Below are 14,625 nucleotides of genomic sequence, written 5' to 3' on the forward strand. Positions count from 1 at the left end.
TAGGTACTATAATAAGAAAGGTGGGGAGAGGAGAAGGACATTTAGCTAATCAATCCCTAACATTGTGGCATTTATTAACTAATATAAGAGGAGGGGAAAAAATACCATATTGTCTTTGTTTCAAAGAAGGATTTATTTGGAGGGAAGCTAGCAAGGTCAGGGACATATATAGTGAAATTACTGTGTTGTAAAATATATTTGTAAAGCTTGAATTCCTACCCATCCTTTTTCATTTCTGTTAAACAGATAAAGAAAGAATATGAATCTTCTTTCATTTCTTTGATGTGTTTCTTATTCTTATTTATTTTTCATATTTCTTTGGACTTAATTTAGTAATGTAGAACTTAGTAGTTTTTTTTTTTCTTTAAAGTTATTTTAATGGCAGGTTTTTTAAAAAGTCAAATTGGAGTGTTTTTGACCTGTTCATTATCACTTAGGTTAGTTTTGTTTTTTCCCTTGGGTTTTATGGATTTTGTTTTTATCTAATGTATTATGAGGAAGAGGACCCTTGTAGTCAATATGGTATAGTGGAAAAGGTCCTGGTGTTGGGATCAAGAGACCTTGGTTCCAATCCTGGTTATATTGCTTACCAGCTGTGTGATCATGGGTAAGATGTTTCTTCATGTGGGCCTGTGTTTCCTCATCTGAAGAATGAAGGTGTTGGACTATATGATCTTTAAGATTGTTTTTAAGTTGTAACAGGCTGTGCTTGGAAGAATCCTCTCTTCTCCTTGATTTTTTCAGAAATCACTGAAAGTTACTCTGTAATCACCTCTGACTCTATAAGTGTGTTTAAGTTTAAGTGCTCTTGGGTGGGCTTTATGTGAGCCAGGGAACAAACTCAGTGAGGACAGCTAAATGTGTAGCTGCCTCCCCTCACATCATCTTGAGGTGAAGCTCCTTATTTACCATTTTTTTTTTTTTTGGTTCCATCCTTCCAAGTGCAAAGATTATTCTCCTTAGTAAAGAAAACAGCAGAAAAATAGAGGTTGAATAGGTCTGCTTTCTCTATGATATCATACCTTCTACCTTTCTTTGATTATCTTCTTTTTTCTAATATAGCTTTGCTAGCCGAGCAAAAATACTGGCAGGGCCAACCAACTATGTCTCAAGCATAGGCCTTGCTAAAGACTAGATATGCCTTTTTTTTTTGGCCTGAAGACCAGCTAAATCAGTTTGAAGAGGCTTATCATAAGGTTGGCCACAGAGTGATTAGTTTTGGGTATAACAGCTCATGGAGCCCTTTTACTAAAGGGGTGAAAAACTCTATTAGTGAAGGAACCACTCACCCTGAGTCTAGGAGGAGTCCTAGATCTTTGAAATGTACTAAAGGGTCTGCTTTAAGTGTTCTTACCAATAGGTGCCTGTCAGTTGAAGTTCCCTCACAATCATATGATCCCATATCAAAATTATTACTTTCTCCTTCTTGTGAGATGATCTTTCCACCATAATCTGACTTCTCTTTCACCCTCCATCAATACAAACCCATGGTGCTCTCTCCATATGCTTCCCACACTATTCATGTGTCTCCTCCCATGTGTATGTTCTTAATATACAATACTCCCTGCCTCCTTTTTATTACTCTGCACCTTGTGGATGAAGCATACAGTTCCATAACTAAAAGTTAGAGAAAAGTCACATCCTATTTGGCATATCTCTGTGATACTTTGAAAGTCAAAATTGCCTCCTTGTTTTAAGATCTGCTTTATATAGTTTATAATCCATTCTGTGCAGTTGCTGATAAATATCTGAGGCTATTTTTTTTAAATAAGTAATTTTCTTGGATATTGTCTCCTAAGAGCAATATGCTTATCCTTTTTTACTAGTATCCTTTTCCCCTCGCCATATCTACTATTCTGTGGTAGTATTTGGATGTAATGCTGAACATTCATAAGCAGCTTAAAGCTCTCTTGATCAAGTCAGACTTCATACTCTTACCCTATAACCCCCAATATGTAGTGGTTTGCGATCCCCATGAATCAAAGGAAATCATCTTGATTTGACCTATTTGGTAATTACTATTTTTGAATGATAGAATTGAAGGGGAATTGCTATTTACTAAAAAGTTTTCCCTTTCCTATATCAGATTACAGTAGGACATAGTAATCAATTAGTTGCAGGATTACTTACTATTGATATAGAGTACATGGGATTTGATGGAGAAATCATGACTTCTACAAGGCTTCATCTAATGCAGGGATGGGGAATGTCTGGCCCAGGGGCCATACAAGGCCCACAAAATCATTTATTAAAGCAACCATGACTAAGGATGGAACTGAAAACTAGGTAGAACAATCTCCCACTGTTTGGGCTCTATAAGTTGATACTTTTGTATGGCTTACAAATGATGTTATAAATATCCAAAAGTCCCTTGGCAGAAAAAAGGTTCCCCAGCCCTGATCTCTAATAGGAAACTACTTTGAATATATAGCCTCCTGATTTATGGTGGGACTTACCATCATTATTTCACATTTAGACTTGTAGGTTAGTATGGGGTGTGGGTTTGTGGGTGTGTATGTGAGAGAAAGGGAGAAACACAAGAAATAGAACTTTAAAGAACATGTATATTTGCCTTGGAAAGGAGGATAGTGCCAGAGAAGACTTATTTCATGTATATAGAGTTTAAATTTATAGATTTTTTTAGCTTTCTGTTCTCATGCATGTGTAATTTTAGTGAAAATATTTGTTTTGGGGCTTCTTATGAAATGAGTATTTGATTCCATTTCAAAATTACTGAGAATCTTATTTTGTGAATGTGCTAATTTGACAATCCATTTTTCCTAATTAGGCGGCAGATGGATTTCTCTTTGTCGTTGGATGTGACAGAGGAAAGATACTATTTGTTTCGGAGTCTGTCTTTAAAATTCTCAACTATAGCCAGGTACTGTTCATATTCTTGTTGATGAGCAACTTTAAAGCTGTCATAATTATGGTGATATAATACCCTATAAACTTCAACTCTTTTCCACAATAATTGTAGTGTACAAGCCACATATAAAATGTTTTGACTTTTTATTAATATCTTCCCTCTGCAAATTGCTGCTTCTCTTAGGGTAAGTTAATTAAACCTGGGGATCTGTGAAAGTGCATTTTTCCATAGGAATGTGTGATTCTTCTCATTAGTGAATCATTTCTTTTTTTTACTACTATAAAATAAACAGTTTGTTTCCATGTTGGGGATAAGGAAACATAAGGCGAAAGGGGGAAAATCACAAAATGCACATGCACGTGCTTGGAACACATGACATTAATCAGTGAATGAATAAGAAGAGTATAGAATATTGAATCAGAGGATTTGGGATAGAGTCTGTGTGGGTAGAGCCTTATTGCCTGTGTGACCATGGACAATGTTTTAATCTTTTTGAACCTTAGTTTCCTTCCTTCCTTCCTTCCTTCCTTCCTTCCTTCCTTCCTTCCTTCCTTCCTTCCTTCCTTCCTTCCTTCCTTCCTTCCTTCCTTCCTTCCTTCCTTCCTTCCTTCCTTCCTTCCTTCCTTCCTTCCTTCCTTCCTTCCTTCCTTCCTTCCTTCCTTCCTTCCTTCCTTCCTTCCTTCCTTCCTTCCTTCCTTCCTTCCTTCCTTCCTTCCTTCCTTCCTTCCTTCCTTCCTTCCTTCCTTCCTTCCTTCCTTCCTTCCTTCCTTCCTTCCTTCCTTCCTTCCTTCCTTCCTTCCTTCCTTCCTTCCTTCCTTTCTCTCTCTTTCTCTCTTTCTTTCTCTTTCTCTCTCTTTCTTTCTTTTTTTCTTTCTTTCTTTCTTTTTGTAAAAATGAGGGAATTGATTAAATGCTCATGTTTGTTGGAATTAATTTAAAAAGAACATTGATTTAAATTTTTAAAGGTGATCTCTCATGTCCTATTCATCTTTGAATGTGGTAATCCTTATGAGCTTTCCTTTATAGTAAGATTTTTACATGCAAAAAATTGCAGGGTTATAATCCAAATCTAGAAAACAATAATTTTTGTATTTTTATGGTACTTTTAACTTTTTGGAGGTGCCTTCACATGCAATAGATCATATATTCTCACAGTAATTCATATATATAATTTATTATCATAGCAATTCTTACCATAACAGTATCCTAAAAAGAAAAACCTAGAATGTTATAGAATATAATTGTTCTATAAGAAATGATCAGCAGGATGATTTCAGAAAATCCTAGAGAGGCTTACATAAACTGAAGCTAAGTGAAATGAGTAGAACCAAGAGAACATCATACATGGCAACAAGTTCATACATTGATCATTTCTGATGAACATGGCTTTTTTCAATAGTGAGGTGATTCAGGCCAATTCCAGTGGTCTTATGATGGAGAGAGCTATTTGCATCCAGAGAAAGACTTTGGGGACTGTGTGGATCACAACATAGTATTTTCACTGTTTTGTTGTTGTTTGCTTGCATTTACAGGTTACAGTGTGTGTGTGGGGGGGTGTCTTTCTTTTTCCTTTTTGATCTGATTTGTGTGTATGTAGCATGATAACTGTGGAAATATGTATGGAAGAATTTCACATGTTTAACAAATATTGGATTACTTGCCATCTAGGGGAGGAGGATGTGGGGAAAGGAGGGGAAAAAAACCACAAAGTTTTGCAAGAGTGAATGTTGAAAACTATCTATGCATATGTTTTGAAAATCAAAAGCTTTATATATGTATCAACCTAGATCAAAAGAGTAAATTACTTAACTTCTCAAATGTCACATAGACAGTGACTAACTAATAGAGGGAGGTCTTGTACTTAGGTCTCCTGACTTCCAGTCCTATGCTTGCCATCAAAAGGAAAAAAAAAAAAAAAAATGGCAGAAATTCAAAAAAGGAAGTATATATCACAAGGCTGCTCCAATAAAATCCTTCTCCAGTTTTTTTACCTTGACATGAACATGACTTTAATTTTTGAACTTGTGCCAGTGAAGTTTAAAGTTTGGAAGCCTTCATGTACTAGAAGAAAGGATCGGCCTATCTGAGCTCAAAAAACCAACTGACGTCTTGGGGGGGGGGAAAGAACTCACCTTAAATGGATGTTTATCAGCATTGTTAGAAGTACTTCATTATATCAATGAAATCCTGAATCTTTGGAAGTAATTAGAATTACTTAGAATTTAGGAGTAATTGTGTTATACTGCCTCAGCTTAATATAAACCAATTTTGCAAGCATAACTACCTTCCCATTCAGTAATTTTGTGATTTATTTTTTTATTCTTTTATTATAAAAATTATATAATAGCTGCTCATGTCACTCTCCTATCCAGAAGCTTGCTTCTATGGTAAAAGGGAAACTCCTCACCCTAATGTTTAAGAATCTCTGCCATCTGGTTCCCACCTTTCTTTCTAGCCTTACTTCATATAGCTGTCATTTGCAGGCTGCATTCCAAGCCCAGCTGCACTCCTGGCTAGGTCCCGAACTTGAACTTGATACTCCCTCATCTTTGCCTTTCAAAATTCTTGCCATAAGAATAACTTGCATTTGTTTGGTTTTTTGACATTTGCAAAGGATTTTTCTTATAACAAACTTGGAAAGGTAGGCAGTGTAATTATCATTCATCTTATTATTGTTATTATTATCATCATCATCCACATTTTTAGATGAAGAAACTGAGATGAAGTGATTTATCTTTGATCATAGTAATGATGGAGCACTTCCAACCCAGATCCTTCCTCCAATGAATTCCCTCCCTCCCATGCCTAGAACAGTGCCTTGCATATAGTACGTGCTCAGCAAATGTTTATTGAATTGAATTATAATAGTTTCTAACTATAAGACATATGGCATTTGCTCCTTAAAACAACTCTGGGAAATAAGTGGCATCAATATAATCTCCATTTGACAGATGAGAAAACTGTACTTTAGAGAAAGTGGGTGATTTGGCACCAAGTCACTCTTCTCGTAAATGATGGAGCCAGATTCATGTCTGGGTTTTTTCCATTAATACTTTGTTGGCTTGATACAAAGAGATATTATATATTCTGAAGAGACTTTTTAACTGGAAAACTCAGGGAGTTCTCATATTTAAACTATATGACAAAATGCACAGATTTAGTAATGCTTATTTGATGATTTCTATTCAAAGTGCTATTTATATTTAACATCAGTTTTTAACATTTCATATCTACAGAATGATCTAATTGGTCAGAGTTTGTTTGACTACTTACATCCTAAAGATATTGCCAAAGTTAAGGAACAACTGTCTTCTTCAGATACTGCTCCAAGAGAAAGACTAATAGATGCAAAAAGTGAGTAATACTATTTTCATTATTTTATTCCATGCTCTCAGCAGTCTGTGTTTTCATTGGAGTGGGTAGTTCTCCATTGGAGTAGGTTGCAATCTATGCCTCTTAGATGAGTTGGTGTATCTGAAAAAAAATTACATGGCCTGGTTCTTGGAAACACACATAGAAGCCCATCCCTAGCCCCCAGTCAGCACCATTCCAGTTCGGTGTAGGGCTTCCCAGAGTATTTTCTTCACTGGCACAAGCTATTAAGAACCTAAGGTTGCTTCTAGGCAATGATAAGGCACAAGAGGAAGAAGCTGTTGCAGGAAGACAAATAAAAATCTTGAATTTAAAAAACCTTGTGAAGACAACGCTTCTCTGGGCTTACAGTAAAGCAGATGGTATAAATGTTATTGTTCTCATTTTATAGAGTAGGAAATGGATAGAGAGTTTGAGTGACTTAGGAATGCCAAGATGTGGCTGAGTCCAGGCTTTGGATTCAGAAGTGTTTGAGGCAGACTGTGCTGCCTATCAAATAATGACTCACTCCTCCTACACACAGAGCCTTTCTGTAGCAGACTTAGATAAAAGAAGTCATGTTCTTTATAGAATTCCTCCATATCCTTTCAACAAAGTTAGTATTTACCTTGATATTTCATTACTTAATTGTGATGGTGTACACTGACTGGGAAGACAGTAAATTGGTTCAGGGTGAAGAATGGCTTCAGAAGTTTTATAGTATATCTTCTTCATTTTGAAGCTGCACTACGTGGCTTTAAAAAAAAAAATGAATTTCTTTGGTTTTTATATCCCATGTATTTCCCAAAGCGTCTCTCCTCCCATTACTTTCCACCTAGAGCCATCCCTGAAACAAAGAATTTTTTAAAAAGAAAAAAAAATTAATAACTGTTAGAAAATAAATTGTTGAAGGACATGGAAGTCATTTTAGGATCTATTGTCTGTGTATTGTCACTTCATCCAATAGTTTGAACAAAGGTTGAAATCAATCTCAAATAAGAATATGAGAAGACACTGGGTATAATTTTACACTTGCTCCCATCTGATATGCTTAATATGCTATCCACTCTGAAAAACAGGAAATGGACAAAGTTAGACTTCATCTCTATTACCATTTGTTTAATCAATGGAAAAGTTACTTTAATGAAGAGGTCAAAAGAGTTTGGAAGGAGGCTCAGCCAACAAACACTCAATCTCCTTGTCAAGCCAAAAAAAAAAAAAAAAAAAAAAACAACTGGCAGCCAGAGCAGTTTAGAGTATAGGCTCATTTTAAAAATATTATGGATGAAAGATTATGAGCCGTGATATTTCAAAAAATAATCGAAGGGCTAATGAGCTGACAGGGACCTTGGTATGAGGCTTTTGCAAGTCATATCAACCTGATAAGTTTTCTACATGAAATTGCAAGGAAAACAACAAATAGGGAAATAGGAAAGCAGTTTGACCTTGCTAAATACATACAAAAGAAGCCCATACAAGAAATAACTTTTAAAGGCATTCAAGAATCTGCTGAAGACATCCCAAAGAGATGAAGTTCCAAAAGAAAAAATATCCAGTAATAATTATCCATTTCCCCAAAAAGGGGAATGAAGACCAGCAACTACAAACCTTATTATAATATAGCCTACTTTCTTATCTCTCTAAAGCCTTTGAGAAAATCTATATAGTATGAAGATATTATTTTTAGGATATGAGAATGATAAGCTTTTGGTCAATAATTTTTTGGAAAAATTTGCCCAGATCTTTTGTTTTTGTATCAGAAATTTTTAAATATATGCCTCCCCCCACATAGCACACTTTATTATAACAAGGAAAAACATCTAAACATAAACAAGGATATAGTGTTGATACAATGACCCCATCTGAAAACATAATCAACATGTTTTCCTGTTTTTTTTTTTGTTTGTTTTTTAAGCAGACCATTTTTTATGCTTGCAAATAGCATAGCAACCTTTTTTTTCCCCTCTTAACTTGGGAGAACATTTTTCTTGATAGAGAAAACAATTTTTTTAAAGGGTTTATTAGTACTGCCTTCTTTCCATTGCTTGTTATTATCACCTAATCCTGACTTCACAATAAGCAGCAGTCTTATTGTCCCTTTTGATTTTTTTTTTTTTAATCTTTTGCTTACCTCCACTGTGGCTTTTTTTGTGACTTGGTAATTTATTGAGAAAGGAGGCATAGCTGTGGTTTTTATACTCTATTAGTACTTTGGATGGTATTTCGTGCCATCCCTCCCTGCCATCTCTACCCTTTTGAGACCAAGGATTAATGAAAATCTGTCCTTTATCTTCACATATAAATTCTTTGAGCAGGATAAATGATTTTGGTCAAGTGCTTTAAACTCTAGAATGAAAGCAATTGTATTTTATTTTACTTTGTACTTCCAAAGATTTTTGAGGTAAAGAGAAAATTGAAAAATTAATTTTGCTTCCTTTTGTTTATTTCTGACTTTGGAGTTAATTATTAGGGGTGCCAAAAACTGAAAAGATCACATAAATAAAATGTATTTTCTTTTAATATCTTCATTTTCTAAGATTGACATGACAGATTATAAAGAGAATAATAAAACAATCTCACATCTGTACGGTATTTTAATACCTGAAAAGCTTTATTCCCCAGTTATTCTTCCTGATTTATTTCCACACTATTCAAGTAAATAACCATTCATTTATTTATTTGTTCATTCCTTTATTTATTTCCACATTGTCCTTGTCACCTGGATTTAAAATCTTTTTTTTTTTTACCACTTTTTCTCTTGTCCACAGATTCATTTGTATTCTAAGTTCTTTTGATTTTTTCTTTACAAAATCTTTCATACTCATTTCTTCCTTTTCATTTCCACTAACACAACCCTGGTTCAGCTCATCAGCACTTCAAACCTGGACAACTGTAGTAGCCTTCTACTTGACTTACCTGCATCTTATCTTTTCCTCACTCCAGTCCATCAGGCAGATGGTTGATAATTTTCATTATAAAAGTTGCAGTGGTTTTTAAACTGAATCATGTGGATCTCAAAATATTTCAGGGGTTCCCCTTTGCTTGTAGGCTAAAGTTCAAACTCCTCCTGGTACCTACCTACCTCTTCCTGTCTTATCTCTTACTGCTTCTATTAGTTTTCTCCCCTTGTCCTCCAAATAGGCCTTACGTTTCCCCATATTTGGACCTCTTCTTATGCTGCTGCATTTTCTACAGAATGTCTTATTCGACATTTTACAGCACAGAAAATTGAGGCTCAGAGAATGAAAGGAAATTGCCCAAGACCACACAATTAGTGAGGGGCAGAACCTAGTTGGGGCTTTGGATTTCCAGGCCCAAGCACTTTTGCCTTAGCACTGAACTCTTTGCCAAGATTTATCTCCCTGCTACCCTATTGGGAAGGGGGGCCTTTCCTTCTGAATAATGCTTACCCCATCAATGAATTGGGATCTAATATGAACCAAGTCAGCAAGCATGTAGTCAAGACCTACTCTCTGCCAGGCACTGTACTAAACACTGGGGATACAGAGAAAGGCAGTAACAGCTCCTACACAAACCGTTCCACAGTCTAATGGGGAAGACTGCAGCCAGACAACCATGTATGGATGATATAGATGGGATAAAGGAGAGAGAATCTCCGAGAGAGGGAGTGGCTTTAGGGCCTGTATTAGTTTCTTTTTTTCATGTGTCACTGTTCTTTCTAGATTGTGAGCCCCTTAAGAGCTAAGGGTTATGAATTTTCTTTCCTTGTATCCTCCATATTTCTGAAGATTGTGTTAAGCAAAAATAAAAGTTATTTAAAAACCAGTTGACAAGAAAACACCCTGTGTTTATTCTCAATTCTTGGCAGTAGGAAAGAATAAGTAATAGGATTCTCATTTTCAAAAAGTTATGTGTTTTGCCCAAAGTTATTCCTTTGGTCCATTAACAAGCATTTAAGTAAATATCTACTATGTCTCGGGCACTAACTGTGCGAAGTACTGGCGATAACAAAGACAAATGTGAACTATTCCCGGAGTGTGTGCACGCATGCATTTGTAAAATAAGTAGAAGGTAGTCGGTTGTGGTTGTTTGTGGGAAGAGTAGAAGAGGATAGGCAGCTGAGAGGATCAGGGAAAAAACCTCACTAGGAAAAGGGGCAGTGGCGAGAAGGGAGTGTAGTGCCTGCCATAGGACAGTCAAGACAAAGACACAGATGGGAGAAAAAGTACCACCTTGGAACCCGCTTGACTGGAGCAGAATTTGTGAAGGCAGAAGTAATGTCACTCAGTCTACTTAGTAAGCATTCATTATATGCCAGGCTCTGTGCTAAATGCTGAGAATATAAGGAAAGTCGAAGATAATCCCCACTCTCAGAGAGATCAGGCTAATGGAGGACTAATGAGGAGTAATGAGAGATGTCAGACTGAAAGGATAATTCTAAAGCCAAATAGAGATGTTTGTATTTGATTTCAAAGTAATAGGGAGCCAGTGGAATTTGTTGAGTAATGGAATAACATGAGCAGATCTATGCTTTAGGAAAACCACCTTGGTAGCAACATGTACAGTGGGTTGGAGTGAGGAGAGGCTAAAGGTAGCAGCTTCAGTTGAAGTATGTATGGGCCTGAAGTAGGTGATGGAACACATAGGGGAAAGACAGGACAGATTCTAGAGACGTCGTACAAGGAAATATAAAAACATTGGATTTCTTTTGGCTGGGGAGAGGGAGGCAAAGAATAGCCATTACAAAAGCTTAGTTAGGAGAAGAAGGAAAAGTAGAGTAGGATAGTCAGACCATGAATGTGCAGAAAGGAGTAATCTGTAAGAAGTCTGAAAAAATAGAAAGAGGCTTGATTTTGGAAGAATTTTAAATGTGAAATTCAGAAGCCCCAATTTTTTATAGTAGATCATAAATAATTCTTAGTTAATAATGAGGGTAACATGGTCAGGCTTATTCTTAAGGAAAATTACTTTGGTCATTGAAGATGGATTTGGAGTAGTGAGAGACTTGAAGAAGTAATCCAGTTATTGCTGTTGCATTCAGTAATGTTGCAGTAGTTTGTAAGAGCTACCCTAAGGACCTGAACTAGGGTGGTAGCTGTGAAATCATTAAACTCATGGGCACAGAGGAGGTCACTAAGTAAAAATAGAGAAAAACAGTAGACCGAAGACAGAGCCTTGGAATATACCCACAGATAGGATAGGTGCTGAGTTAGCACAAAAGGTAGAGATGGAGTAGTCAGGTTGACTACAAACAAAAATCTCAGAGGGGAGAAAGTATCCAGTGATTTCGGTGTTAGATGCCACGGAGAGGTGGAGAGGGATGAGAATCAGAAGAGGCCAGACTGGACAGTTTGTGATAGCCTTGGTGCCCCACGACCTGTTGTTCTGCTCTGTGTTCCTTCCAAACAATAATTCATGGAGGGGCCAATGGATTAGATAGACCTAAGACTCCTTCCCAAGCAGAGATTGTGTGATTTTGTAAATGACGCTTTCTAGTGGTTACATTCTTATGTATTTCTTTACAGCTGGACTTCCAGTTAAGACAGATATAACCCCTGGGCCATCAAGACTATGTTCTGGTGCCAGACGTTCATTCTTCTGTAGGATGAAATGTAATAGGCCTTCAGTTAAAGTTGAAGAGAAAGATTTCCCTTCAACCTGTTCAAAGAAAAAAGGTAACATTTGATCAGCTTTTCAGAAATGGTACACAGGGTGGGATGTTCACGTGGAGATGGAGTGGAATGTGAAGCTTTTTAGGTAGTTTTCCTATCGGCAGAAGACTTACTTTAATGATCAGTTATCATCAACCAAATCAGTAGATGGCATGATGACGCCCATTACTCTGCACTTCTTGGGATTTGTGGGTACTTCATGTGACTATTTGGACAGGAGTAGGTGAGGAACGTGGCCCCGTAATTATCAGCTTTAAAATGGAGTATCCAAAAGAGCCTCTACTACTATACGCTAGACTAGTTTTCAGAGCACATTTCACAAAAATCACAAAGTGAATTCTTTTTTGTTCCTTATTCATGCAATTCAGCAAGTCTTCCTGCAGGTGGGAATGTCCCCTATTTGTAATGAGGTAAAGGAGCCAGAACCGGAAGCAGTAACAGAACAACTGACATTTGGACTTGGGCCAACACAGACAAAAGGAAATGCTCTTACTTTCTGGGGTTTTTCCTCTTTGGCTCTGTCCTCAGGAGCTCCTCTAGAACCAGCCTCTTTGCTCATGAGGCCCTGATGTGCAAGGGCACCTAGGGAAACAATTCTTTTGCTTCTCCTTCCCTGACCCAAATGCTGTAAGGATGACCACTACATAGGCGATCGCTGAGCCCCAAAGGCTGTGTTGACACCAACTGTGGTCTTTGTTCTCTAGCAGACCGAAAAAGCTTCTGCACCATCCATAGCACGGGATATTTAAAAAGCTGGCCACCCACAAAAATGGGCCTGGATGAGGACAATGAACCAGATAATGAAGGCTGTAACCTCAGCTGCCTTGTAGCAATTGGACGGTTACATTCTCATGTCGTTCCACAGCCAGTGAATGGGGAAATCAGGGTGAAATCTACAGAATATGTTTCTCGCCATGCAATTGATGGGAAATTTGTTTTTGTGGACCAGAGGTAAGAGCCTCCTTGTAACACTGAAGTAAAAAATGGTGACAGAAAATATGCACTTGGTAAAACTGAGCTAATTCAACCATTTGCCTTTTCCTAAGCATGAGGAAAATTAGGGGGAAAAAAAAAGTTTGATACAGTGATGATTTTTGATACTCAAAAATGATAACTCACCAACAGTCAGTAAAAATGCTGATTATTAGATAATTGCTCTGTGTCATTTATAAATACATGTGGACACATTTATTTGATGATTACAATTAAATGTGGTTTCCCTAGTAATTTCTAGCACACCTCAGAAAAACCCAGCATCTTGGAACTTTGGAACTAATACGCATAGCATTATACCTCCTCAGATTTTCCTAGGGTTCTTTATGTGGATCTTTTTTTTTTTTTTTTTTTTTTTTTTTTTTTGCTTCCACTACTCCCTACCTTGTATTTTATTTCTTAATATATATGCTAAGCTCCTTGAGAATAGGGGACTCTTTTTTTTTTTTTTTTTTTTTGGTTTTAGTATCTCCCATCCTTGCTCATAATATATGCTTAATAAATACCATTCTGAATTAAACTTCTAAGCTAGAAAGACCCTTAGAGATTCATCCAATTCAAGCCCTTTACAGAGCAAAAAACTGAGGGCTGATTAAGGGAAGTGACTTGCTCAGAACCATTCAGGGAATTAGGGATGCAGCTGACCCTCAACTCAGATCACTTCCCCAAAGGCTAAACTCCCCTGGCTGCCAAACAGGGCCTGTAAAATCCAAAATTCTTTGATTTCCTTTCATGCTTTTTTCCTTCCCCTACTACCTGCAGATTTATGCCACTGAAGACAGCTATTGGATTGATGCAAGAGAAGATTTTTATAATTTGTGTTTGAATTTAATGTTACCAAAGGTCTAAAAATTGAGTCTTTAGACCAATATTTGGACTTTATGAAGATCTGTCTTTTAACTTGTATGAATACCACTGTAATGTTCTTAAAATATTTTAAATAAATTAATTAAATATTTAAATATTAAATATTTTAAAGATGCTTCCTTTCCTCCTGTTTATATGCCCTTTGAGAGCTTTTAAAATCTTTGCTTAAAGCTGAAGAAAATATTTATGTATGAAGCTATTTTGGGAAAATCAGCATGGCTTTTATTTCTGCAGCATCCTGCTCTTGTCTTGCTTCAGGAGACCCCTCTGAAGGGGGGACACTTCAACCTCTGAACTCATTTTGCCTTTTTCCAAATGTCATTTTTAGGGCAACAGCAATTCTGGCATATTTACCCCAAGAACTTCTAGGCACTTCGTGTTATGAATACTTTCACCAAGATGACATAGGGCACCTTGCAGAATGTCATAGGCAAGGTAAGATATCCAGTGTGAACTTACTCTAAAAACAAACAAAATCACGTGTTCTCAAGATAAAATGTTTTCTAAGCAGTGCAAGGTATTTACTTCTGGAAGCAAGGCCCCCCAGGCTAAGATCCATTTGCAGGGCTGTGTAGCCCTGTACCAGCACTCATCCTCCTCTGAGGCCCTCTTTGGGGCATGGACCCCAGCAGTAGGGTATTTGGGAAACTACAGAATCTGATTCTCACCATGCATTTCCAGTCCTGCCAGACCGGAAAGACTTAGGCATGATGATTCTTAAAAATTACAGCAGTGGCTAGCATGTATGCTGACTGCATTTAGATGCCCAAGTGATGCTACAGGCCCAGGGCATTTCATTGGTGTAGTCTCATTTGATCCTCACAGCAGTGCTGGGAGAGAGGTGCTGATATTCACATTTTACAAATGAGGAAGCTGAGGCAGACGGAGGGTAAATAGCTTTCTATATTTATA

The 14,625-nt window shown here is 37.0% G+C and overlaps 1 protein-coding gene across 9 annotated transcripts in view; it reads left to right on the plus strand.

Annotated features, from left to right (window-relative positions):
• Window positions 1–14,625, plus strand: part of BMAL1 (basic helix-loop-helix ARNT like 1) — a 95,340-nt gene that overhangs the window by 67,309 nt on the left and 13,406 nt on the right. For 5 of the 9 annotated variants that reach the window (XM_074273140.1, XM_074273143.1, XM_074273136.1 and 2 more), the window contains 5 exons: window positions 2,789–2,881; window positions 6,106–6,223; window positions 11,707–11,856; window positions 12,558–12,804; window positions 14,042–14,148. In XM_074273140.1, the coding sequence (XP_074129241.1) occupies window positions 2,789–2,881; window positions 6,106–6,223; window positions 11,707–11,856; window positions 12,558–12,804; window positions 14,042–14,148 (715 nt within the window). The remainder of the gene's footprint in view (window positions 1–2,788; window positions 2,882–6,105; window positions 6,224–11,706; window positions 11,857–12,557; window positions 12,805–14,041; window positions 14,149–14,625) is intronic. The other 4 variants (XM_074273141.1, XM_074273146.1, XM_074273138.1 and 1 more) reach the window with 1 other exon arrangement.

This window comes from Sminthopsis crassicaudata, chromosome 6, assembly GCF_048593235.1.
Source record: "Sminthopsis crassicaudata isolate SCR6 chromosome 6, ASM4859323v1, whole genome shotgun sequence".
Taxonomy (NCBI): Eukaryota; Metazoa; Chordata; class Mammalia; order Dasyuromorphia; family Dasyuridae; genus Sminthopsis; species Sminthopsis crassicaudata.